This window comes from Nymphaea colorata, chromosome 14 (genome assembly GCF_008831285.2).
Source record: "Nymphaea colorata isolate Beijing-Zhang1983 chromosome 14, ASM883128v2, whole genome shotgun sequence".
NCBI lineage: Eukaryota > Viridiplantae > Streptophyta > Magnoliopsida > Nymphaeales > Nymphaeaceae > Nymphaea > Nymphaea colorata.
In genome coordinates, this window is record NC_045151.1 from 3,663,281 (window position 1) to 3,690,178 (window position 26,898).

The window sequence follows — 26,898 nt, forward strand, 5'->3', positions numbered from 1 at the left end:
AAATTTTGGGCATGGGCAACCTCTACAAGGACACCCTCAACTACCATCAGACTCACCACTCAGAAAGCATGATTTGTTAAGTGCTAGAACATAAAAAATAATGGACATGTCACTATGCTTACAATTCCAAGAGGAATTTTTTGTGCAGTCCAATATCACATATTCCTGCTAAATATTCATCTGCCCATGAAGAATGACGACAGGAAAAGTTCTTTATCTGGGCAGAAGATGGTGCATTTGTCCTTTCGACAAAGCATTAAAACTTGAACATGGTCCATGGCCATCTAGAAAACCGACGTGCCAATGTTTCTTAATTTGTTTGTATAAGACTAAAGCTGAGGACAGGCATCCTTTCATAAGCCAAATAAGATGAAATTTTTCATTAAAAAGAGATGCACCATAAAAGCTTGTGCATGCATGGGAAACAAACGAGTGAAACAGGGGATTAGACAAACTATAAACAAGGAAAGGACAGTAGGACCCAGACGTCTGGAGTGCCACCATCAAGGCTGATGACGTCAAATTAAGAAGACCTCTGCAGCCTCTTGCACCCACCAGTCCACCAGCACAGCCACATTCATATAATAGGTAAACCAGGATGTAAGAAAATTGAACTCTCTGCAGTAACATTGCGCAAGGCATGTAAAAAATATGTCAAATGGTTGAGCAATTAACTAGAAACTATTAAATATGATTTGCACAGCCACCCAATACTCCACCACTTTTTGTCCAGTTTTTCTTGTGTTTCTTCAACTGTTAAATATGATTTTATACCTTTCGTATTCCTGATCGATGTTAGGGAAGAATTATAAATAGTATAGCTAACATGTATGTTCTTTCTGTGATTTCTTAAAGTCAAGCGTGTACTTTTCTTGTGTTTTTTCTTTGAATGCTTAATCAAAACTGCTTCCCGGCAAACTCCATCAGCATTATCTGGTGTCTGCAGTACCCTTCCCAACTTCCATCTAGCCAATATTGGCATGCGATTGGTACTGGTAGCTAGTCATTATACCTGTGGAACCAGGCTTTTTTTTTTTTCCATTTGTCAAGTAATGGTGAAATTCCATGAAGCAAACAACACACCTACAGCTCTTTATTTGATCATAAAAGAATGATTTACAAAATGTGGGGAAAACCACAGGAGATACAACATGAGGACCTCTAGACAGAAATACTTCGGCAACCAAAACATATGCACACAAAAGAATGAGAAATGAATGTGAGACCCAAAAAAATTGAAAAAGGCACAGCCATCAAGAACTTGAGGATCTAACTGGTTTGACCATTATGCTTCAGGAGAAGAGGGGCGACAGGATGAAGGCACCTTCGAACGTGTCCATCTCCAAACTGTCAAGACCGTCATTCCAGCCGAATGAGGGTGGTGGCGATGAAAGGAGAGCGTCAATCGATGGCGGTGGAGGCAAGCTGGAGGAATCGAAAAAACTGCTGCAACTCACAGAACCATAGAGCTTGAGTCCACCGACTGCTGTTCTTCCACCATCGATTGGCCAAGGGACGAGTCCGGAAGAGGTGTTTCTGCCTTGTCCTTGCTCTGCATCTGCAGTCCCACCTCTTGCTCACCTTCAAACACGCAATTTGAAGATGATCCAAAATCGTAGCTGCCCAGATCAGAGAAACTTACACCGGCACCATGCAGCGATTCCAACGATGCCCACAAGTCATTTCCGCCCACTGACTGTGGGAGGCCGGTGCCACTGTTCTGCTCTGAAATCGATTTTGAATCCACCACTGATGGTCTTGTCTTCAGTGGTTGCGAACGAGTAGTTGTGATGGTGCGGGATGGTGCTCGCAGTCCCACCTCTTGCTCACAGTGTTGCTGCATGATGGAGAGTAGTTGCCGGTGTCCATCATCTCCTTCTTGGTCGTCGGCAGGTGGAGGGTAGGAGAATGTAAAAGCATTTCCTGCTTCGCTGAAGCAGACAATGCCGATGGTTGCGCCTGTGAGACAGCAGAGCTCTTGGGCCTTCTTGAAAAGGCCCTTCCTTCTCTTGGAGAAGGTCACATGGCGCCTCCTTTGATCGGAGATGAATCCCATGCTAATCTTCCGCCTTCCCACCATCCTTCTTCTTCTTCTTCTTCTTCCGATTTCTCAAAGGCCGCCGGTTGAAGTGGGGAGAGAGAGAGGGGATTCTTGGTTTTCTGCTGTAATCCAACTTAGCGATCGCTCTTTCTAAACTGATGGTTTGCCCGCGTAAAGAAGAGAGGGAGTGCTTCCCTCTCTTTTTCTTCTCAACGGATACTTGACAACCGGCGTGGCAAAATTCTGTTTTAACGATTTTGAAATTATGGTGTCTTAGAGAGAACAGGGACACCGACAACAAATTCTTTCACAAGTTTTAATTTCAAATTTCTAAACTGATCACGGAAGAAGGTGAGTTTCTAAATATGGAGGAGATTTTTGGTGCTCTCCGCTAATACGTAATTGCTGTAAATCCCTGGCCCTAATTTTTTCATTTTTTTTAATTTTACAAAATGTATTGGATACTTTAAATTGATTTAAAAATAAAAATATATAAATATATCATATCGAGTTTATATAGGATCAAAATTAACCTAGTGAAGCGCTCCCCTTAGTAACTTGCAAGTTGTTGTTTCCAGTTGCAAATTAAATTAAATGCTTGCTGTATTAAAAAAATGAATATCTTTTCCAAAAAATAATGTTTTTAGCCACCTCAATTTTGAACAGATTTCCCACATAATGCTCCACACTTGTATCTTGTTTGTTTTGCTTTTGTTTTGTTGGGACGCCCGCCAGCTTCCTACTTACAAAGTTCCCGAACCTTTAGATGAAGCAAGGCCATTTCCAATTGGCCAAGCTTTGCCACATAAATTCAGAACAAAAATGACATGAGTTCAGAGGATCAAGGGAAAAACTAAAAATGCTTAAAACGGCATATTTGCGTATCAATTTTTTTGTAAGCATGAGATAAGAATTGTTACCAATAGTATTATTAGATCTGAAAAGAATATCACATAAATATTATTAAAATTATATTTTTGTCAAGTTGAATCAGTTCGACTTGATATCGATCCGGATTCAGGTCCATGTCCAACAGGCTCGAGCTCAATTTTCTGAGCTTTCAATCGCGTTTGCTTGTTGCAGCAAACAGAGTTATCTCGAGAAAGAAGTTCACACAAACGGTCGACGCGCTTCGTCTTCTCCTTCCTCGCGTCACTTGGCGCTCCTGTCCAGGGCGAAGAGAAAAACGACTGTTGGTCGGCTGATCAAACTGAAATTCAAAAAAAAAAAAAAACTGCAAAATAACCTGGCTTGTTAAAGAAAAACACTGGCATTTTTTCGCATTTTTTATTACTCGATTCTTATTTGAGTATTTTACTCATTTTACTTTTAGATATGTTTTTTGAAATTTGCTGAGATTTTACCTAGACTTTGTACTTTACTATACTTGAGAAAAACCTCCCTGTATAATGTTATTTATGACAATGGATAAACCTGTTCATGTTAGTGAAATTGCTTGTTTAGATAGAAGCAAACACATAAGTATTTCAAATGATCAAAATATGAATTGGTTTTACCAAATTATTCATTACAAAAAACGCCCTCCATTTCTTGGAGGAGCATGAAAATTCTGTTTCTGGGATAAGGGCTACCGTGATTTATGTATGTGGGTTTGGTAAACCCGTACTGTGTTTGGGTCCAGTTTTGCAATTCCATTATAAGCTTTATGGACCTGAAAGTAGACCTTTTTGCAAGTCAGATGCAGCAAGAAGCATAATAGCATGCATGTTTTAGTTATATCAAGAATCCTGCACGTAGTGTTCGGTTGTATGTCAAAGTCAGTTAATCGTTATGGTACAGTTGTATTAGATAACGGAGAAGGCCCATCAAGTCATGTTGAGTAGATAGCTCACCAACCTTAGATCAATTTGAAGTTCGGCACCTAAGTCGGATACTAGATTTAGAGATAGATACTGAACTCCCTTTGAGAAGCTAAACTGCCTCCTATGGGGCCCTAAATTCTACGGTGTCATGTGAATGAGTCATTGGTTTGCATTTATATGTCGTGCAGATGGTGTGAAACTGTTGTGGAACAATGAGACAATATGTTAACTTTTGGGTATTTTTACATGGTAAAGTAGTTCTTTGCAATATGGAGCCCATCCAATATCTACATTTCTCATGTCTTTTAAATGCAATCATGTTTTCCTGAAATGCATGCCATCATTTTTTGCAATTACTGCTGCATGACAGGGTGCAAGCACGTCTACAATGGTTGTCTTTTCCATACAGTCCAAAAGGATTTTACTACTCAAACTCGTGATCCATAAGGAAAAGGCACTGGAGGTGATTCCATTTTCAAGTAAGGAAAAATATCTGAATTTACGTTAAGTCTGGCTAATCTGGAAGGGTAGATATCTCTGAATCATTTTAATATGTATCAGGCTTTCGGAATCTGACAATTGAAAAAGCATTGCAACTGGCTCATTTGCACTATCGATATTTGTTGGTGTTCATATTTTAAAACCATATGTGATTGTAAATTCAATCTTACATACTAAAGAGTGTCTCAGACCACTTAAATCAGGGATAAAAGCCAGACCATCCTTTTAAAATATCTTAAATAAAATGTGAACATTGCTAACCTAATTGTAACTACTAATTTACTACAAACCATGCTTTAATTCTAGTGGCTGTTCCACGCTTGCAACTATGTAACATATGTTGTAGCGGATGCACATTGGACAAGTGATCCAAATTAGAGGTGATCTGTCTCTGCAGGAATTTTTCTTTGTAGGGGTAGAACCATGCTTTCATAATTTTAACCGGGGCCGAAATAAAATTTTTCATATTTTTAGTATAGGTTAAACTAAAATTTATAAAATTTACATGTAAATTGTTTGAAATTTTAAAAATTTGAGGGGGTGAAAACATTTCTATCTTGTTTTGGATAGTTCATGTTAGACCCAATCCCTGGTATGTTTAAAGTGTTTTAAAGGGTAGTGCTGCACACAAGCAGAGTCGAGCAAGCTCAAGCTCGACTCGACCTAACAAAATCGAGCTCAAATTGATTCGTTTAACCCATTTAACTCGTTTAGGCATTAGCTCGTTGAGCGTTAACTCGTGTAAGCATTAACTCGTGTAAACGTTAATTTGTTTGACTCATGTATTAACTCATATAACTTGTGAACCGGTTTTCACAATATTACAGAGGGTATCAGTTTGCAAGTCGAGTCGAATATAAACGAGTCGAGTTCCTGAAACTCGAACTCAATTCATTTATAGTTTCAAGCATCTTTGTAAGCTCGAACTCAGCTCGTTTATAAACGAGTCGAGCACGAGCCGAGTTTTTTCAAACGAGTTCGAGTCGAGTTCGAGTTGGCTTGGCTCATTGTGCAGGCCTATTAAAGGGTTAGGAATGTACGACGAGCATGCTCAGCCAGCTCAAGTCACGTATTGCTCGGCTCGAGCTTGAATTGAGCTTTATGAGGCAAACTCAAAGCTGAACTTGGTAACCCAAGTCCGAGCTCGAGCGCGGTAAACCGAGTCTAAGCTCAATTTTGACTAGTTTAAGCTTGCGCCACTTTATTCATTTTTTCTTCAAATGAAATGGAAACTATAAAAATTGTGTTAAAATTCATAAAAATTACCAACACACCCCTAAACATTAACAAACAAGAATGATACTGCTGAGTTGAGCTTAAATGAGTCAGGCTCATGTCATTGAACTGGCTCAACTTGTTGTACATCCCTACATAGGACCGTGTACATACGCAGTGGCAGGTCTGTTATATTGTGTATATAATTGTGTGCATCCAAAATTTGATCACAGGCAACCTCTGCAAGGACACTTCAACAACCATCGACTCACCACTCAAGGAGCGTGAAGTTAATGGGCGACATGAGCTTTGAAGCCTGGGATGAAAAGCTTTTTCTCTCTTGTATTCATTCTCCTCTACCAGACTCACTCTACCATCACCAACCACCTTAGCTGCCACTGCCACACTCTCAGCCTCATTGTTAAATCCAAAATCCTGGGCAACCTTTTTTCCCAAACGATGCATGGCTTGTTAAGTGCTAAAACACAAAAATAATGGACATGCCATTATGCTTACAATTCCGAGAGGAAATTTTGTGCAGTTCAATATCACATACTTCCTGCTAAATATTCATTCTACCCATGAAGAGAATGACGACAGGAAAATTCTTTATCTGGGCAGAAGATCGTGCATTTGTCCTTTTGACAAACATTAAAACTTGAATATGGTCCACATGCAAACTAAGTCAAGATCCAACTGGATAGATGGGAAGATCAAATACTTTCAAAGACGAAGGTTTAATAGAGTTCCCAGTCAAGACTAGAACAGCAAAGGTCTTTAACCACAGCCAGAACCGCGGTTATATATTTCAAACCACATACTCATGGCTAAAAATGATACGAGTTCTGGATGTGGCAACTGTGGCTAAAACGTTTTAAGACACGGTGCACAGAGAGAGAGAGAGAGAGAGAGAAAAGAGAAAGAGAGATAGAGAGCATTCCTTCACAAATGCAATAATTTTTGTTTAACTCAAATACTGTTGACACAGTAAAAATTACATCCACAACTATTTTTCTAGTCAATATTGATCACTATCAACTGGTTTGACAAACTTAATGGATTCTCCCTCAACCTCTGCACCTGCAGCCAATGGAACTATCCAGTTCTTCTCATGTGTCTTTCGACTTTGAAATCCCTCAGATTGGCCTATTCTTAATCGAGGGGAAGCTGCTCAACCTAACGAAAGCAAATTGGTATTGAAGATGCTAGCCTGGGTACGCATGTAGAGGTGGACACAAATCTGAAAAGTTTGACTGATTTGAATGAGGATAAAGTGAACCCATCAACTGCAACTTTGAAGCTCCCTTCTGGCAACCACATATGCCTGGTCAATGAAACAAGATACTTGGTAGTATTTAGAACCATAAAAAAGTATGAAATTTCAATAGAAATCTAATGTCATTTCCATGGTTTCTTTGTGTTTCTAAAATCATAGATTCTGTATGTGTCTGAGGGAATCATTTATAGATACAAAAACTTACTGTTGTTCTAGTGGAACCAGTTTTCCTGGCTGTGGCTATGTTTCAAACATTGTCTCAAAGAAAATAGACAATGGGAAAAGTATATCAGTTCTAACATAATTACGAGAAAAACGAAAGGCCTTGTCTGGCAAAATTATTTGGAAGAAGCTTACCATCCTTTTAAGGTTGAAGTATGCTATGTTATCACAGCATGGAATGCTTCTATTGATGGTCTGCAAAGTATGCAAGGGCATCTCCTTTTAGTCGATTCAGTGGCTCTCAAGTGTTGAAGGATTGTCTGAATCAATTCCGGTTTTGCCACTTTCAAAGACGAAGGACCTGGTCGAAACAACCTGATTTTCAAAGGGATCTAGTGCTTCAAAGCATATGATTCTGTCACATAGATAGCCCAAAGTCTGCACACATAAAATGGAGAAAGAAAGAAAAACTGATTCAAATCAATAAAATTAAAGATCTAAATTTAGCAATGACTTCAAACATGTTTTCATCTTATTATGGTTCATCCCAAAAATAGAAAACTTTGGACAGTCGTCTGATAATGCATTTAAGGCCCTTGAAATGTCTGACACAATTTTACTTTCCTTCTCCATCATTAAGTGATTCCTCACCTTTTTCCCGAAATTTCAGCAGACTTTATTATGTTCATCTTCATCATGATTCAGATAGGTGGGATTCCACAAGAAAAACCCACTTTCTAGTGACCATTTCATTCAGCCCATGCCCTAGACATGATTACAAATTACAGAAGAAAAAGGAAGAGAAAAAGCTTCCATACCCTAAGAACAGCCATTGTTTTGCCATACTCCTTCTATAGTTCATGCATGTACTTGCTACTTCTTTCTCTTTTATGTGAAGATGTTCCATCATGTACTCAATGGTGGAGCCATAAAATTTTGGGTGAGGGGCACAAATTCAAAAACTCTCATTCTTTTAAGGGAACTAGCACTTAGAAATGAGCAAATACATGACAACACCAATTTTGAAATAAATAAACTTGAAGGGCTAGTATGGGGAACAACCCACACCTGCCTACATGTGGCCCTGATACTGGATCAGCATGTACTCTGCAATGACAATTTTTTCACATTTCATATGCTGAATTAGGAAAAGAACAAATGAATCTTAACTTCATGGTCTACCACAGAAAACCGGTTGTTTTAGAAGTAGTATAAAACAAAGGACTCACAAAAAGAAGTAAATGTCTATTTCTATTTTTACAGAACTATCAATTATATATGGGTCTAAACATTCAGATAACTCTGGCCCACATAGTGAACACACATGAAGGTAAAAAGAGATTAGCTTCTATTATTCTTCTTCATAATAATTTTAGGCCTGCATTAATGGACTAGAGTATATCATACCGTCATCCATCTCTATATCAGAGAGAACATTATTTCAAAAAATGAGAACACCAAAAGATCTTCTACTTCGATCTTTAGCTCCTAACAACGAAAATAACAAAGAGATTTTCCTTTTCATGAACCAAGAAATTTTTGCATATCATGTGGCTTCAAAAGATAAAGTACCTTGCATGGCCTCACAAAAATGTGTACATGGAATCACTTCTTACGATATTTTGGGATTTTGAAATACCAAGAGAAGTTGCTAAAGGGCTGCGACCCTTCTTTTTTTTCACAAGAACATGGCCACCTAGAAAACTGACTTGCCAGTGTTTCTTAATTTGTTTGTATAAGACTAAAGCTGATTCATTTCATAAGCCAAATAAGATGAAATTTTGCATGAAAAAGAGATGCAACATAAAAGCCTGTGCATGCATGGAAAACAAGTAGAGTGAAACAGGGAATATAGAGATCCTTTTGAGGAGACAAGTAAAGCTGACAACATATAGAGAAATGGTCATGAACAGCAGGACACAGACCTCTGGAGTGCCACCATCAAGGACGATGACGTCAAATTAAGATGAGCTCCCCTCTTGCACCCACCAGTCCACCAGCACTGCCACATTCATATAATAGGTAAAGCAAGAGATAAGAAAATTGAACTCTCTGCAGTAAATTGCACAAGGCAAGTAAAAATATTTCAAATGGTTGAGCAGTTAACTAAAACCATTACCTTTAATAGCAGGTTTATATATAAGTCAATCATCAAAGTGAGTTTTTCTTCATTTTCATTGAGCTGATACAATATCCACCTGAAAGGAATTAAGGATTTTAAAAGCTAAAATGCCACCTCAGAACGTGTACGTCATCCTTAGAACAGGAAAAAAGTAGTATATAGAGAGAAAAAAGAGGAACACGACAAAATGAGGTGTCTCTGAGGTTTCGAAGTACATTGCCTGGACACCACTGCCTAAAGCGATTTGTTACACAGGAAGACAATAAAAGTGGAATTAGAACTAGAAATCCAAAGTAAATAATCACAGCAGATCAACATAACAGGTTCTTAAACTTCGCATAGTAGAATCAGTCTAGATCCAAGATCATTTCAAAAAACCAGGGAACAAAACACTGCAAAAATTGTTACCTATAAGCAGGTCATTAAGAATAAACTCTTCGACAAAGAAACGAGTACTTATGCCAATAAAAAGAGAGAAAAAATCCGAAAGTGACTGAAGCAACTAACTACATTATGGATCAACAAACTCGAAACCAGGATAGCATATGGTTATTTCACTCAATTACTTATGATTTTATACCTTTCATATTCTTGATGGATGTTATCAAAGAATTATCAATAGTATAGCTAATTATGCATGTTCTTTCTGTGATTTCTTAGAGTCAACGTGTACTTTTCTTGTGCTTTAGTTTTTTGAATGCTTAATCGCAACTGCTTCCCTTGCAAGCTCCATCAGCATTATCTAGTGTCTGCAGTACCCTTCCCACCCACCATCTGTGCCAGATTTATATAACAGGTAAAGCAGGAGGCAAGAAAATTGAACTCTCTACAGTACCAGTGTACATGGCATGTAAGAACATTTTAAATGGCTAAGCAATTACTTAGAAGCTACTGTCCTGAATAGCAAGTTTTTATTTAAATCAAACACAAAAGTACCTTTTTCTTCATTTTCATTCGGATGATATAGCATCCACTGAAAAGAATTAGGGCTGTTAAAAGTAAAAATGCCACCTTAAAAGTTGTACATCATTGTTAGAACAGGAAGAAGAAGTGTACAAGGGATATGAAAGAGGAACAAGACAAGATGAGGTGCCTCTGAGCAATGTTATCCGTATCGTACGATACGAATGTGTATCGTACAATACGTATCGTCCGTATCAACAAAAACGATACGATACGAGTTATACGCACGACGACCCCTTTTTTGCGTCTTTTTTTTTAAAACCTACGCTCCTCTCTCTCTCTTCTATTGTTTCTAAACACTGCAAGAGACGTGGCAGGGAGATATTTTCTCCATTTGCATCAAGATTTGCCGGTGAAGAAGCTCTTTATTTCTTGTTGTGGGGAGTCTCGGGACGGTGGGAAGCTTGGAGAAAGAGGGTTTTTTGCTAAAAAATAACTCATTTTGTCGTTGAATCGTTCATTTCTCTTATTTCCTACATTTATTTGTATGTTTTTACTTGTTTTGTGAAGATATAATGTCGTATCCTGCATGGCAGTGGTGTACAAGGGTGAATCCCAAAGATAGGTTAAGAGTTAAGTGAAATTATTGTAAGCAAATCATATCAGGATTTTCTTGATTTTTTCTGATTTTTACTTGTTTTTTCGGATTTCGTTTTGAAATTATTATGATTTTTTGGAATTTTTTATGATTTTTTAATATTTTTTAAAAATTAAAAATTAATTTTACGATACGTTATGATACATTTACGATACGTTACGATGCGGCATATAGGTCGGCCCGACCGATACGCGATACGCTACTCCAGTGATAACATTGCCTCTGAGGTTCCGAAGTATGTTGTCTGGACACGATTGCCTAAAGCAATTTGTTACAAAGGAAGAGAGTAAAAATGAAATTAGAGCTACATATCTAAAAGAAAATAACAACAGCAGGTTAACATAATAGTGCTTAATCTTTGAAGCATAGAATCGGTTTTAGATCCACGAAAATTTCAAAAACCAGAAAATGAAATACCGCAAAAACTGTAACATACAAGAAAGTCAATAAGAATAAAGCGTTCTAGTCATGAATTGAGCCCGATTTGGCTCAACTTGTTGTGCATCCCTACATAGGACCGTGTAGATGCACTGTGGCAGGTCTGTTATATTTTGCTATACTAATGTACTTTTAAATCCTATATAACGTGTGGTTAAAATTGACCTGATTTTCTGTGTATCCAAAATTTTGGGCATGGGCAACCTCTACAAGGACACCTCAACTGCCACCAGGCTCACCACTCAGAGAGCATGATTTGTTAAGTGCTAGAACATAAAAATAATGGACATGTCATTATGCTTACAATTCCAAGAGGAAATTTTGTGCAGTTCAATATCACATACTTCCTGGTAAATATTCATTCTGCCCATGAAGAGAATGACGACAGGAAAAGTTCTTTATCTGGGTAGAAGATGGTGCATTTGTCCTTTTGACAACGCATTAAAATTTGAACATGGTCCATGGCCATCTAGAAAACCGACTTGCCAATGTTTCTTAATTTGTTTGTGTAAGACTAAAGCTGAGGACAGGCATCCTTTCATAAGCCAAATAAGATGAAATTTTTCATTAAAAAGAAATGCGCCATAAAAGCTTGTGCATGCATGGGAAACAAACGAGTGAAACAGGGGATTAGACAAACTATAAACAACTGGTCATGGACAGCAGGACCCAGACGTCTGGAGTGCCACCATCAAGGCTGATGACGTCAAATTAAGATGACCTCTGCAGCCTCTTGCTCCCACAAGTCCACCAGCACTGCCACATTTATATAATAGGTAAACCAGGATGTAAGAAAATTGAACTCTCTGCAGTAACATTGCACAAGGCATGTAAAAAACATTTCAAATGGTTGAGCAATTAACTAAAAATTATTACCTTGAATAGTAGGTTTATATATAAGTCAATAATCAAAGTGAGTTTCTTTCCATTTTCATTGAGCTGATACAATATCCACCTGAAAGGAATTAGGGCTTTTAAAAGTAAAAGTGCCACCTCAAAACATGTACATCATCCTTAGAACAGGAAAAAAGAAGTATATAGAGAGAAAAAAAAGGAACACAGACAAAATGAGGTGTCTCTGAGGTTCCAAAGTACATTGCCTGCACAACACTGTATAAAGCAATTTGTTACACAGGAAGGCAATAAAAGCGGAATTAGAACTAGAAATCTAAAGTAAACAACCACAGCAGATCAACATAGCTGTTTTATGCGCTTCAAAGAATAGGTTAACCAAAAATTGAAAAAAAAACTGCAAAAAAACCAGCCTTGTTAAAGAAAAACACATTTTAAACACATTTTCTCGCATTTTCTGGTGTTTTTTCACATTTTTATAACTGGATTCTTATTTTCGTACTTTACTCATTTTACTTTTAGATTTGTTTTCCAAATTTTTGAAATTTGCTGAGATTTTCCCCAGACTTTAAACTTTACCATACCTGAGAAAAACCTCACTGTATAATGATATTTATGACCATGCATAGACTTGTTGATGTTAGTGAAATTGCTTCTTTAGGAACAGGCAAACACATAAGCATTTCAAATGATCAAAGTATAAATTGTTTTTACCAAATTATGCATTAGAAAAAAGGCCCTTCATTCCTTGGAGCATGAAAATTCTGTTTCTGGGATAAGGGCTACCAGTCATTAGAATGCATTTACATGTCGTGCAGATGGGTGTGAAACCGTTGTGGAACAATGAGGCAATATGTTAACTTTTGGGGACTGTTAGATGGTAAAGTAGTTCTTTAAAATATGGAACTCATCCAATATCTACATTTCTCATGTTTTTTAAATGTAATCCTGTTTTCCTGAAATGCAATTTTCCTGTATGCCATCATTTTTTGCAATTGTTGCTGCATTACAGGGAGCAAGCACGTCTTTTATGCATAGATCCAGAAATGCTAATCTTTTATGGAAGTGCCTAGGTTTCATATCTGTTCTCAAAAATTCTAGAAGTTCCAGTTACTTAGTTTTGTCAGAATATTGGAAGTTTTTGTAACAATAGTTAATGAAGGACCCAATGATCCTTTTCACCAGAATTTTTAACTTCTCGTCTGCTCAACACAGGATCAAATACTACAATAGTTGCCTTTTCCATACAGTCCATAAGTATTTTACTGCTCAAACTGGTGATCCATCAAGAAAAGGCACTGGAGGTGATTCCATTTACAAGTAAGGAAAAATAACTGAATTTTCGTTTACGTCTGGCTAATCTAGATGGGAAGATATCTCTGAATCATTTTAATATATATCAGGCTTTTGGACTCTGACCATTGAAAAACCATTGCAACTGACTCAGTACCAAAATTGACATGAGTAACCACTTGTAGGCATAGACTAAAAACTATATATGTTTATTGACGTGAAGTTGATTTCACGTCACCTAGCTGAAAGAAAACTTCTCTTTCGCATGGATTGGTTGGGTTTAGCTATATGTTTGATCATTCCACATTTGATCTGCATGGGAAACAAACGAGTGAAACAGGGGATATAGACAAACTATAAACAACTGGTAATGGACAGCAGGACCCAGACCTCTGGAATGCCACCATCAAGGCTGATGACGTCAAATTAAGATGAGCTCTGCAGCCTCTAGCACCCACCAGTCCACCAGCACTGCCACATTCATATAATAGATAAAGCAGGAGGTAAGACAATTGAACTCTCTGCAGTGACATTGCACAAGGCATGTAAAAAATATTTCAAATGGTTGAGCAATTAACTAAAACCCATTACCTTTAATAGCAGGTTTATATATAAGTCAATCATCAAAGTGAGTTTTTCTTCATTTTCATTGAGCTGATACAATATCCACCTGAAAGGAATTAAGGATTTTAAAAGCTAAAATGCCACCTCAGAACGTGTACATCATCCTTAGAACAGGAAAAAAGAAGTATATAGAGAGAAAAAAGAGGAACACGACAAAATGAGGTGTCTCTGAGGTTTCGAAGTACATTGCCTGGACACCACTGCCTAAAGCGATTTGTTACACAGGAAGGCAATAAAAGTGGAATTAGAACTAGAAATCTAAAGTAAATAACCACAACAGATCAACGTAGCAGATTAATTTTGCAGATTAGAATCAGTTCTTGATCCAAGAAAATTTCAAAAACCAGAGGAGGAATCACTGCAAAAACTGTTACCTAAAAGCAGGCCATTAAGAATAAACTGCTCCACAGAGAAACAAGCGCTTATGCCAATAAAAAGAAAGAAAAAAAAGGCAGAAAGTGACTGAAGCAGCAAACTATATTATGGATCAACAAACACGAAACTAGGATGGCATCTGTGATGCAGTAAGCTCAGGATCCTGCTGATTTGCCGTAAAGCGACTAAATTTACCATCCACCAGAGCAACTTCTGTCTTTTGAACTTCAATCTGCTGCAAAGGCATCTAGCGGACTAGCACAACAGCATCAATCTTGACACAAATAATGGGCAGCCAACATCAAAAATAGTACCACAACCGGTCATATAACAAACTAAAAAAGGAACTAAGAGGATTTCCTACCTACACGAAAATGAAACTCATGCTGCTCCTATCCATGTGCGAAGAAAAGTAATGACAGACCAACATTGCCATAAAATTTGCCTAAAACCAGAGGAAATTGAACCAGTTGCATCACGTTAAAACCATAAAAAGAAATCGAGCAATTGACGTGTGGAATGAACTTGGCTTATGAAATCAGATAAGGACACTTTATTCAAAATGAAATCACATTGACGTCCAATTTTCGTTGATGTGGTTGATGTGATTTTGCACGTTTAGCTACAACATATTTTTTTCTTTTTCTGTTCTGTTTCCTGCAATTGCACTGCCTCTATATTCTTTTCACCTTTTGCACTACCTCCAATACTCTGCCTTTTTTTTTTCAGTTTTTCTTCTGTTTCTTCTACTGGTAAATATGGTTAGTTCATCTCAATTACTTATGATTTTTATAGTTTCTTTTATAACTTTCGTATTCCTGATCGATGTTAGGAAAGAATTATAAATAGTATAGCTAACATGTATGTTCTTTCTGTGATTTTCTTAAAGTCAAGCGTGTCCTTTCTTGTCTTTTTTTTTTTTGAATGCTTAATCAAAACTGATTCCCGGCAAACTCCATCAGCATTATGTGGTGTCTGCAGTACCCTTCCCAACTTCCATCTAGCCAATATTGGCATGCTATTGGTACAGGTAGCTAGTCCTTATACCTGTGGAACCAGGCTTTTTTTTTTTCATTTGTCAAGTAATGGTGAAATTCCATGAACCAAACAACACACCTACAGCTCTTTATTTGATCATAAAAGAATGATTTACAAAATGTGGGGAAAACCACAGGAGATACAACATGAGGACCTCTAGACAGAAATACTGCGGCAACCAAAACATATGCACACTAAAGAATGAGAAATGAATGTGAGACCCAAAAAATTTGAAAAAGGCACAGCCACCAAGAACTTGAGGAACTAACTGGTTTGACCATTATGCTTCAGGAGAAGAGGGGCGACAGGATGAGGGCACCTTCGAACGCGTCCATCTCCAAACTGTCAAGACCGTCGTTCCAGCTGAATGAGGGTGGTGGCGATGAAAGGAGAGCGTCAATTGATGGCGAGGGCGGTGGAGGCAAGCTGGATGAATCGAAAAAACTGCTGCAACTCCCAGAACCATAGAGGCTTGAGTGCACCGACTGCTGTTCTTCCACCATCGATTGGCCAAGGGACGAGTCCGGAAATCAGGTCTGCATCAATCTCGACACAAGTAATGAGGTCAACCAAGCAGATCAACATAGCTATTTTATGCGCTTCAAAAAATAGGTCACCCAAAATTCGAAAAAAAGACTGCAAAAAAACCTGCCTTGTTAAAGAAAAACACATTTTTTCGCATTTTCTGGCATTTTTTCACATTTTTATTAATGGATTCTTATTTTCGTATTTTACTCATTTTACTTTTTGATTTGTTTTCTAAATTCTTGAAATTTTCCGAGATTTTCCCTTGACTTTAAACTTTACTATACCTAAGAAAAACCTTGCTGTATAATGATATTTATGATGACGCATAGACTTGTTGATGTTAGTGAAATTGCTTATTTAGATAGAAGCAAACACATAAGCATTTCAAATGATCAAACTATAAATGGTTTTTACCAAATTATGCATTAGAAAAAAGGCCCTTCATTCCTTGTAGCATGCAAATTCTGTTTCTGGGATAAGGGCTACCAGTGATTTATGTCTGTGGGTTTGGCAACCCCGTACTCTGTTTGGGTCCAGTTTTGCAAGTAGACCTTTCTGTAATTCAGGTGCAGCAATAATCATGGTAACATGCATGGTATAGTTATATCAAGAATCCTGCATGTAGTGTTTGGTGTAAGTCAAAGTCAGTTAATCATTACACAGTTGTATTAGATAATGGAGACGGCCCATCAAGTTATGTTGAGTAGATAGCTCACAAACTTGAGACCAATTTGAAGTTTGATACCTAAGTACAGTACTTAGTAGATTTAGAGATAGATACTGAACTCCCTTTGAGAAGCTAAACTGCCTCCTATGGGGGCCTAAATTCTACGGTGTCATGTGAATGAGTCATTAGCTTGCATTTATATGTCGTGCAGATGGGTGTGGAACTGTTGTGGAACAATGAGGCAATATGTTAACTTTTGGGGACTTGTTAGATGGTAAAGTAGTTCTTTAAAATAGGGAGCTCATCCAATATCTACATTTCTCATGTTTTTTAAATGTAATCCTGTTTTCCTGAAATGCAATTTTACTATATGCCATCTTTTTTTACAATTGCTGCTGCATTACAGGGTGCAAGCACATCCTTTTACATCCAGAAATCCCATCTTTTCTAGAAGTTCCTAGGTTTCATATCAGTTCTCAAAAACTCTAGAAGTTCCAGTTACTTAGTTTTGTCAGAATATTAGAAGTTTTTGTAACAATAGTTAATGAAGGACCCAATGATCCTTTTCACCAGAATTTTTAACTTCTGGTCTGCTCAACACAGGATCAAATGCTACAATAGTTGCCTTTTCCATACAGTCCAGAAGGATTTTACTGCTCAAACTGGTGATCCATCAGGAAAAGGCACTGGAGGTGATTCCATTTACAAGGAAGGAAAAATATATGAATTTTCGTTTAAGTCTGGCTAATCTGGAAGGGAAGATATCTCTGAATCATTTTAATATATATCAGGCTTTTGGACTCTGACCATTGAAAAACCATTGCAACTGACTCAGTACCAAAATTGACATGACTAACCACTTGTACGCATAGGCTAAAAGCTATATATGTTTATTGCTGTGATGTTGATTTCACATCAGCTTCCTGAAAGAAAACTTCTCTCTTTCGCATGGATTGGTTGGGTTTAGCTATATGTTTGATCATTCCACATTTGATCTGCATGGGAAACAAACGAGTGAAACAGGGGATATAGACAAACTATAAACAACTGGTAATGGACAGCAGGACCCAGACCTCTGGAATGCCACCATCAAGGCTGATGACGTCAAATTAAGATGAGCTCTGCAGCCTCTAGCACCCACCAGTCCACCAGCATTGCCACATTCATATAATAGATAAAGCAGGAGGTAAGACAATTGAACTCTCTGCAGTGACATTGCACAAGGCATGTAAAAAATATTTCAAATGGTTGAGCAATTAACAAAAACCCATTACCTTTAATAGCAGGTTTATATATAAGTCAATCATCAAAGTGAGTTTTTCTTCATTTTCATTGAGCTACTACATTATCCACCTGAAAGGAATTAAGGATTTTAAAAGCTAAAATGCCACCTCAGAACGTGTACATCATCCTTAGAACAGGAAAAAAGAAGTATATAGAGAGAAAATTGGAACACGACAAAATGAGGTGTCTCTGAGGTTTCGAAGTACATTGCCTGGACACCACTGCCTAAAGCGATTTGTTACAAAGGAAGACAATAAAAGTGGAATTAGAACTAGAAATCTGAAGTAAATAACCACAACAGATCAACATAGCAGATTATTTTTGCAGATTAAAATCAGTTTTAGATTCCAGAAAAATTAAAAAACCAGAGGAGGAAACACTGCAAAAACTGTTACCTAAAAGCAGGCCATTAAGAATAAACTGCTCCACAGAGAAACGAGAACTTATGCCAATAAAAAGAGAGAAAAAAACGCAGAAAGTGACGAAAGCAGCTAACTATATAATGGATCAACAAACCCGAAGCTAGGATGGCATCTGTGACGCAGTAAGCTCAGGATCCTGCTGACTTGCTGTAAAGCAACTAAATTTACCATCCACCAGAGCAAGTTCTGTCTTTTGAACTTCAACCAGCTGCAAAGGCATCTAGCATCAATCTCGACACAAGTAATGAGCAGCCAACATGAAAAATAGTACCATAACTGGTCATGTAACAAACTAAAAAAGGAACTAAGAGGATTTCCTACATACACGAAAATGAAACTCATGCTGCTCCTATCCACGTGCAAAGAAAAGTAATGACAGACCAACATTGCCATAAAATTTGCCTAAAACCAGAGGAAATTGAACCAATAGCATCACGTTAAAACCATAAAAAGAAATCGAGCAATTGACTTGTGGAATGAACTTGGCTTATGAAATCAGATAAGGACACTTTATTCAAAATGAAATCACATTGACGTCCAATTTTTGTTGATGTGGTTGATGTGATTTTGCACGTTTAGCTACAACATATTTTTTTCTTTTTCTGTTCTGCTTCCTGCAATTGCACTGCCTCCATATTCTTTTCACCTTTTGCACTACCTCCAATACTCTGCCATTTTTTGTCCAGTTTTTCTTCTGTTTCTTCTACTGGTAAATATGGTTAGTTCATCTCAATTACTTATGATTTTTTATACCTTCCGCATTCGAGATCTATGTTACGGAAAAATTATCAATAGTATAGCTAATATGCATGTTCTTTGTGTGATTTTCTTAAAGTCAACCGTCTACTTTTCTTGTGCTTTTGTTTTTTTGAATGCTTAATCGAAACTGCTTCCCGGCCAACCCCATCAGCATTATCTAGCGTCTGCAGGACCCTTCCCAACTTCCATCTAGCCAATATTGGCATGCAATTGGTACTGGTAGCTAGTCATTATACCTGTGGAACAAGGCTCTTTTTTTTTTCATTTGTCAAGTAATGGTGAAATTCCACGAAGCGAACAACATACCTACAGCTCTTTATTTGATCATAAAAGAATGATTTACAAAATGTGGGGAAAACCACAGGAGATACAACATGAGGACCTCTAGACAGAAATACTTCGGCAACCAAAACATGTGCACACAAAAGAATGAGAAATGAATGTGAGACCAAAAAAATTTTAAAAAGGCACAGCCACCAAGAACTTGAGGATCTAACTGGTTTGACCATTATGCTTCAGGAGAAGAGGGGCGACAGGATGAGGGCACCTTCGAACTCGTCCATCTCCAAACTATCAAGACCGTCGTTCCAGCCGAATGACGGTGGTGGCGATGAAAGGAGAGCGTCAATCGATGGCGGTGGAGGCAAGCTGGAGGAATCGAAAAAACTGCTGCAACTCACAGAACCATAGAGGGTTGAGTCCACCGACTGCTGTTCTTCCACCATCGATTGGCCAAGGGACGAGTCCGGAAGAGGTGTCTCTGCCTTGTCCTTGCTCTGCATCTGCAGCCCCACCTCTTGCTCACCTTCTACCACGCAATTTGAGGATGATCCAAAATCGTAGCTGCCCGCATCAGAGAAACTAACGACGGCACCATGCAGCGATTCCAACGATTCCCACAAGTCATTTCCGCCCACTGATTGTGGGAGGCCGGTGCCACTGTTCTGCTCTGAAATCGATTTTGATTCCACCACTGATGGTCTTGTCTTCAGTGGTTGCGAACGAGTAGCTGTGATGGTGCGGGATGGTGCTCGCAGTCCCACCTCTTGCTCACAGTATTGCTGCATGACGGAGAATAGTTGCCTGTGTCCATCATCTCCTTCTTGATCGTCCGCAGGTGGAGGGTAGGAGAATGTAAAAGCATTCCCTGCTTCGCTAGCGAAGCAGACAATGCCGATGGTTGCGCCTGTGAGACAGCCGAGCTCTTGGGCCTTCTTGAAAAGGCCCTTTCTTCTATTGGAGAAGGTGACATGGCGCTTCCTTTGATCGGAGATGAATCCCATGCTAATCTTCCGCCTTCCCACCATCCTTCTTCTTCTTCTTCTTCCGATTTCTCAAAGGCCGCCGGTTGAAGTGGGGAGAGAGAGAGGGAATTCTTGGTTTTCTGCTGTAATCCAACTTAGCGATCGCTCTTTCTAACTGATGGTTTGCCCGCGTAAAGAAGAGAGGGAGTGCTTCCCTCCCTTTTTCTTCTGAACGGATACTTGACAACCGGCGTTGCAAAATTCTGTTTTAAAGATTTTGAAATTATGGTGTCTAAGAGAGGCCTGGGACATCGATAACAAATTCTTTCACGAGTTTTAATTTCAAATTTCTAAACTGATCACGGAAGAAGGTGAGTTTCTAAATATGGAGGAGATTTTTGGCGCTCTCCGCTAATACGTAATTGCTGGTATATCCCTGGCCCTAATTTTTTTCTTTTTTTTTATTTTACAAAATGTATTGGATACTTTAAATTGATTTAAAAATAAAAATATATAAATATATCGTATCGAATATATATATATATATATATATAGGATCAAGATTAACCTAGTGAAGCGCTCCCCTTAGTAACTTGCAAGTTGTTGTTTCAAGTTGCAAATTAAATTGAATGCTTGGTGTATTAAAAAAAATGAATATCTTTTTCAAAAAATAATGTTTTTAGCCACCTCAATTTTGAGCAGATTTCCCACATAATGCTCCACACTTGTATCTTGTTTGTTATGCTTTTGTTGGGACGCCCGCCAGCTTCCTACTTACAAAGTTGCGGAACCTTTAGATGAAGCAAGGCCATTTACAATTGGCCAAGCTTTGCCACGTAAATTCAGAACAAAAATGACATGAGTTCACAGGATCAAGGGAAAAACTAAAAATGCTTAAAACGCCATATTTGCATATCAATTTTTTCGTAAGCATGAGATAAGAATTGTTACCAATAGTATTATTAGATCTGAAAAGAATATCACATAAATATTATTAAAAATACATTTAAAAACTATATTTTTGTCAAGTTGAATCAGTTCGACTTGATATGGATCCGGATTCAGGTCCATGTCCAACATGGCTCGAGCTCATTTTCCGAGCTTTTAACCGTGTTTGCTTGTCGCTGCAAACGGATTTATTGGGCAAGAATAAGATGCAGAGGATTTATCTCGAGAAAGAAGTTCACACAAACGGTCGACGCACTTTGTCTTCTCCTTCGGGTGAAGTAAAAAACGACTGTTGGTCGGGCTGATTAAACTGATATTCGAAAAAAAAAACTGCAAAATAACCTGGCTTGTTAAAAAAAAACACATTTTTTCACATTTTTTGGCATTTTTTTGCATTTTTTACTACTGGATTCTTATTTTAGTATTTTACTCATTTTACTTCTACATCTGTTTTCTAAATTTTTGGAATTTGCCAAGATTTTACCTAGACTTTATACTTTACTATACCTGAGAAAAACCTCCCTGTATAATGTTATTTATGACAATGGACAAACCTGTTGATGTTAGTGAAATTGCTTCTTTAGATAGAAGCAAACACATAAGTATTTCAAATGATCAAACTATGAATTGTTTTTACCAAATTATTCATTACAAAAAACGCCCTCCATTTCTTGGAGGAGCATGAAAATTCTGTTTCTGGGATAAGGGCTACCAGTGATTTATTTATGTGGGTTTGGCAAACCCGTACTGTGTTTGGGTCCAGTTTTGCAATTCCATTATGAGCTTTAATGGACCTGAAAGTAGACCTTTTTGTAAGTCAGATGCAGGAAGAAGCATAATAGCATGCATGTTTTAGTTATATCAAGAATCCTGCAATTGCCTTTTCCATACAGTCCAGAAGGATTTTACTGCTCAAACTGGTGATCCATCAGGAAAAGGCACTGGAGGTGATTCCATTTACAAGTAAGGAAAAACATCTGAATTTACGTTTAAGTTTGGCTAATCAGGAAGGGCAGATATCTCTGAATCTTTTTAATATGTATCAGGCTTTGGAATCTGACCATTGAAAAACCATTGCAACTGGCTCAGTACCAAAAATTGACATGCGTAACCACTTATAGGCATAGGCTAGGAACTATAAATGTTTATGGATGCGAAGTTGATTTCACATCAGCTTGCTAAAAGAAAATTTCTCTCTTTCCATGGATTTATTGGGTTTAGCTGTATGTTTGATTATTCCATGTTTGATCTGCAGATTCCTTTATGGTGAACAAGCTCGACTTTTTTTGGTGATGAAATCCATCCTGGTTTAAAGCATTCCAAGAAAGGAACAGTTTCTATGGCAAGTGTTGGGGAAAGTCTCAATGCTTCTCAGGTCCTCTGATACCCGAATATTGGGCCCGAGCCCGAGTTTCGGGCCCGTCAGGTTGACCCAGCCCGATGCCCATCCCCTAGTCTCGCTCACCCTTCAAAGAGTGTAAAGTTGAATGGGCAACATGAAATTCGAAGCCTGGGAAGACCTTGTGGAGCCATTCAAGAGAAAATTTTGTGCAGTTCTTTTGTTTGATTCAAATATTGTTAACAGATAAAAATTACAATCACAGCAATTTTTCTAGTCAATATTGATCACTGATAAAGTGGACGTGACAATGTCCATGGATTTTAGAATGAATCCATGTCTTACCTCTTAATTTTTTAATAAACTGGCCTTGAAATGTCCATGAATTCAAACATTGTTATCACTGATCATTGGCAATGAATCTTGTTCTTCAATTTTAGAATGTCTTACCTCTTAATCATTGTCATGAATCTTTTTATATTCAGAAGGCAACAAACAATAGAATTTCTCTAACTACAACTAACGTTATATGCAGAGCTTGATTTTTTTTTTCTGCTCACATGCAAAAAACAGATTCGAATCAATGAAAATAAATATCTAAATGTAGGCATAACTTTGAACATGCTTTCATCTTATTATGGTTCATCCCATAAATAAAAAACTTTGGATAGTCTTCTGATAATGCATTTAAGGCCCCTTGAAATGTCTGACACAAATTTTCTTTCCTTCTCAGTCAACTAAGTGATTCCTCATCTTTTTCTCGAAATTTCAGCACAGAATTTGTTATGTTTATCATCATCATTTTTCAGATATGTGGGATTCCACAAGAAATGCTTAAATAATGTGAACATTGCTAACCTACTTGTAAATACTAATTTAGTACCAAACCATGCTTTAATTCTAGTGGCTTTCATAAAAAATGTAAGATATTAATATTTTACTATCAAAATTTTCATATAATAAGAATTGTTCATTTATTTTTGCTCTACCTCTTTTTTTTTTCCTCTCCTTCCCTCCTTGTTTTTGCCTCTCATCTTTAAATTTTTAATCATGCATGGAGCGCACACATGCACAGTAGTCTTCTTAACAGGACAACCAGGTGATCGTCCTTGCGTCTCTTTTTAGGAAGGAAAGCGTAGACCGCACAGGGTGTCTTCATAAAAAGACACCATTTTAATTTTAAGTAAATAGAAATTGTTAATTGTGTGTGTGCTAGTGTGTGTGTGTGTGTATATATATGTATGTATATATGTATCAAATCTTCGCTACACCTTCACCCATATCTTGGCCACACCCACACCCAATTGTTTTTGAAAAATTGCAGCACTGACACCTGCATTCCACACTTGCACCTATGTGACATATGTTGTAGTGGATGCAAATTGGACAAGTGATCCAAATTAGAGGCGATCTGTCTTTTGGTAATTGCATAGAAGAATGTCAATAGGGATTGAGACAGGAATTTTTCGTTGTAGGGGCTGAACTATACTTTTAAAGTTTTAACAGAGTTCGAAATATAGTTTTTCATAATTTTAATATAAGTTAAACTAAAATTTATATAATCAACACATAAATTTTTGAAATTTTAAAAATTTGAGGGGGGTGAGAAAATGTCTACATTGTTTTGGATCTAGATCAAGTTAGACCAAATCCATGGTATGTTTAAAGTGCTTTAAACGGTTAGGAATGTACATAAAGGCATGGATCAAGTCACATATTGCTCGGCTCTAGCTTGAATTGAGCTTTATGAGGTGAACTCAAGGCTCAACTTGGTAATCCGAGTCTGAGCTCGAGCTCGACTCGTTCAACTTGGTAATGAGTCTGAGCCTGAGCGAGCTCGGTAAACCGAGTCTAAGCTTAATTTTGACTTGTTTAAGCTTATGTCACTTTATTCATTTTTTTTCTTCAAATGAAAATGGAAACGATAAAACTTGGCTAGCTTGAGTGTTAATTCAAGCTTGGCTCGCTCGTGACAAGCTTACACGGCCAAGTTTGAGTTGAGCCCGAATTGGACATGGGTAACCTCTACATGGACACTTCACCTACCATCCGACTCACCACTCAGAGAGTATAAAGTTGAATGGCCGACATCAGCTTTGAAGCATGGGAATGAAAAGCTTTTTCTTTCTTGGATTCATGCTCCTCCGCCAGACTCACTCTACCATCACCAACCACCTTAGCTTCTACTGCCACACTCTCGGCCTCATTGCAAATCGCAAAATCCTAGGCAACCTTTTTTCCAAAACGATGCATGGCTTGTTGAGTGCAAGAACTAAAATAATGGACATGTCATTAAAATTTTGTGCAGTCCAATATCACATATTCCTGCTAAATATTCATTCTGCCCATGAAGAGAACTTTATCTGGGCAGAAGATGGTGGATTTGTCCTTTCGACAAACCATTACAACTTGAACATGGTCCATGGCCATCTAGAAAACCAACTTGCCAATGTTTCTTAATTTGTTTGTATAAGACTAAACCTGAGGACAGACATCCTTTCATAAGCAAAATAAGATGAAATTTTGCAGTAAAAAGAGATGCGTCATAAAAGATTGTGCATGCATGGGAAACAAACGAGTGAAACAGGGGACATAGGCAAACTATAAACAACTGGTCATGGACAGCAGGACCCAGACGTCTAGAGTGCCACCATCAAGGCTGATGACGTCAAATTAAGATGACCTCTGCACCCTCTTGCACCCACCAGTCCACCAGCACTGCCACATTCATATAAAAGGTAAAGCAGGAGGTAAGAAAATTGAACTCTCTGCAGTAACATTGCACAAGGCATGTAAAAAATATTTCAAATAGTTAAGCAATTAACTAGAAATTACTACCTTGAATAGCAGGTTTATATAGAAATCAATCATCAAAGTGAGTTTTTCTTCATTTTCATTGAGCTGATACAATATCCACCTGAAAAGAATTAAGGACAATCATCAAAGAGTTTTTTTTCCATTTTCATTGAGCTGATACAATATCCACCTGAAAGCAATTAAGGATTTTAAAAGTAAAAATGCCACCTCAAAACATGTACATCATCCTTAGAACAGGAAAAAAGAAGTATATAGAGAGAAAAAAGACGAACACGACAAAATGAGGTGTCTTCTGAGGTTCCCAAGCACATTGCCTGGACACCACTGCCTAAAGCGATTTGTTACACAGGAAGGGAATGAAAGTGAAATTAGAACAAGAAATCTAAAGTAAATAACCATAACAGATCAACATAGCAGGTACTCGATCTTTGCAGATTAGAATCAGTTCTAGATCCAAGAAAATTTCAAAAACCAGAGGAGGAAAAAGTGCAAAAACTGATGCCTAAAAGCAGGCCATTAAGAATAAACTGTTCTACAGAGAAACGAGCTCTTATGCCAATAAAAAGAGAGAAAAAAAAAACGTGGAAAATGACTGAAGCAGCTAACTATATTATGGATCAACAAGCTGGCAACTAGGTTGGCATCTGCCGTGCAGTAAGCTTATGATGCTGCTGACTTGCTGTAAAGCGACTAAATTTACCATCCACCAGAGCAAGTTCTGTCTTTTGAGCCTGCTGCAAAGGCATCTAGCACAATAGCATCAAGCTCGACACAAGAAATGAGCACCTAACAGGAAAAAAGGTACCATAACCAGTTATTTAACAAGCTGCTCATTTCACCTTCTCGAGTATGCAGGAAATCCTCATAATTTCTTCATCTGGGCAGAAGATGGTGCATTTATCCTTTTGTGTTTGATAGAATATGTGTGCTCGATTTCCCACCCACCATCTGTGCCAGATTTATATAACAGGTAAAGCAGGAGGCAAGAAAATTGAACTCTCTACAGTACCAGTGTACATGAAATGTAAGAACATTTTAAATGGCTAAGAAACTAATTAGAAGCTACTATCCTGAATAGCATGTTTTTATTTAAATCAAACACAAAAGTGCCTTTTTCTACATTTTCATTTGGATGATATAGTATCCACTGAAGGGAATTAGGGCTATTAAAAGTAAAAATGCCACCTCAAAAGTTGTACATCATTGTCAGAACAGGAAAAAGAAGTGTACAAGGAATAAGAAAGAGGAACAAGACAAGATGAGGTGCCTATGAGGTTCCGAAGTACGTTGTCAGGACACAATTACCTAAAGTGATTTGTTACAAAGGAAGAGTATAAAAATGAAATTTTAACTACATATCTAAAAGAAAATAACAACAGCAGGTTAACATAATAGTACTTAATCTTTGCATAATAGAATCGGTTTTAGATCCAAGAAAATTTCAAAAACCAGAAAATGAAATACTGCAAAAACTGTAACATACAAGAAAGTCAATAAGATTAAAGCGTTCTAGTCATGAATTGAGCCCGATTTGGCTCAACTTGTTGTGCATCCCTACATAGGACCGTG

General features: G+C 37.7%; 1 protein-coding gene across 15 annotated transcripts in view; it reads right to left on the reverse strand.

The window, feature by feature from the left end:
- LOC116267705 (uncharacterized) overlaps positions 1 to 25,129 on the reverse strand; it is a 34,589-nt gene extending 9,460 nt beyond the window's left edge. For 2 of the 15 annotated variants that reach the window (XR_007572111.1, XM_050075292.1), the window contains exons 1-4: positions 19,529 to 20,445; positions 18,317 to 18,430; positions 17,791 to 17,869; positions 8,944 to 9,020 (exon numbers count right to left, since the gene is read on the reverse strand). Coding sequence is in view for 9 of the 15 variants with exons in the window: in XM_050075292.1 (XP_049931249.1) it covers positions 18,423 to 18,430; positions 19,529 to 20,288 (768 nt within the window). In the remaining 6 variants the exon portion in view is untranslated. Of the gene's footprint in view, positions 1 to 6,637; positions 6,905 to 7,213; positions 7,457 to 8,086; positions 8,126 to 8,943; positions 9,021 to 9,137; positions 9,217 to 13,443; positions 13,597 to 13,774; positions 13,806 to 13,875; positions 13,955 to 17,373; positions 17,512 to 17,589; positions 17,721 to 17,790; positions 17,870 to 18,316; positions 18,431 to 19,528; positions 20,446 to 25,114 lie in introns of those variants that run through there. The other 13 variants (XM_050075291.1, XM_050075297.1, XM_050075293.1 and 10 more) reach the window with 12 other exon arrangements.
- Between the last annotated feature and the right edge of the window lie 1,769 nt (positions 25,130 to 26,898).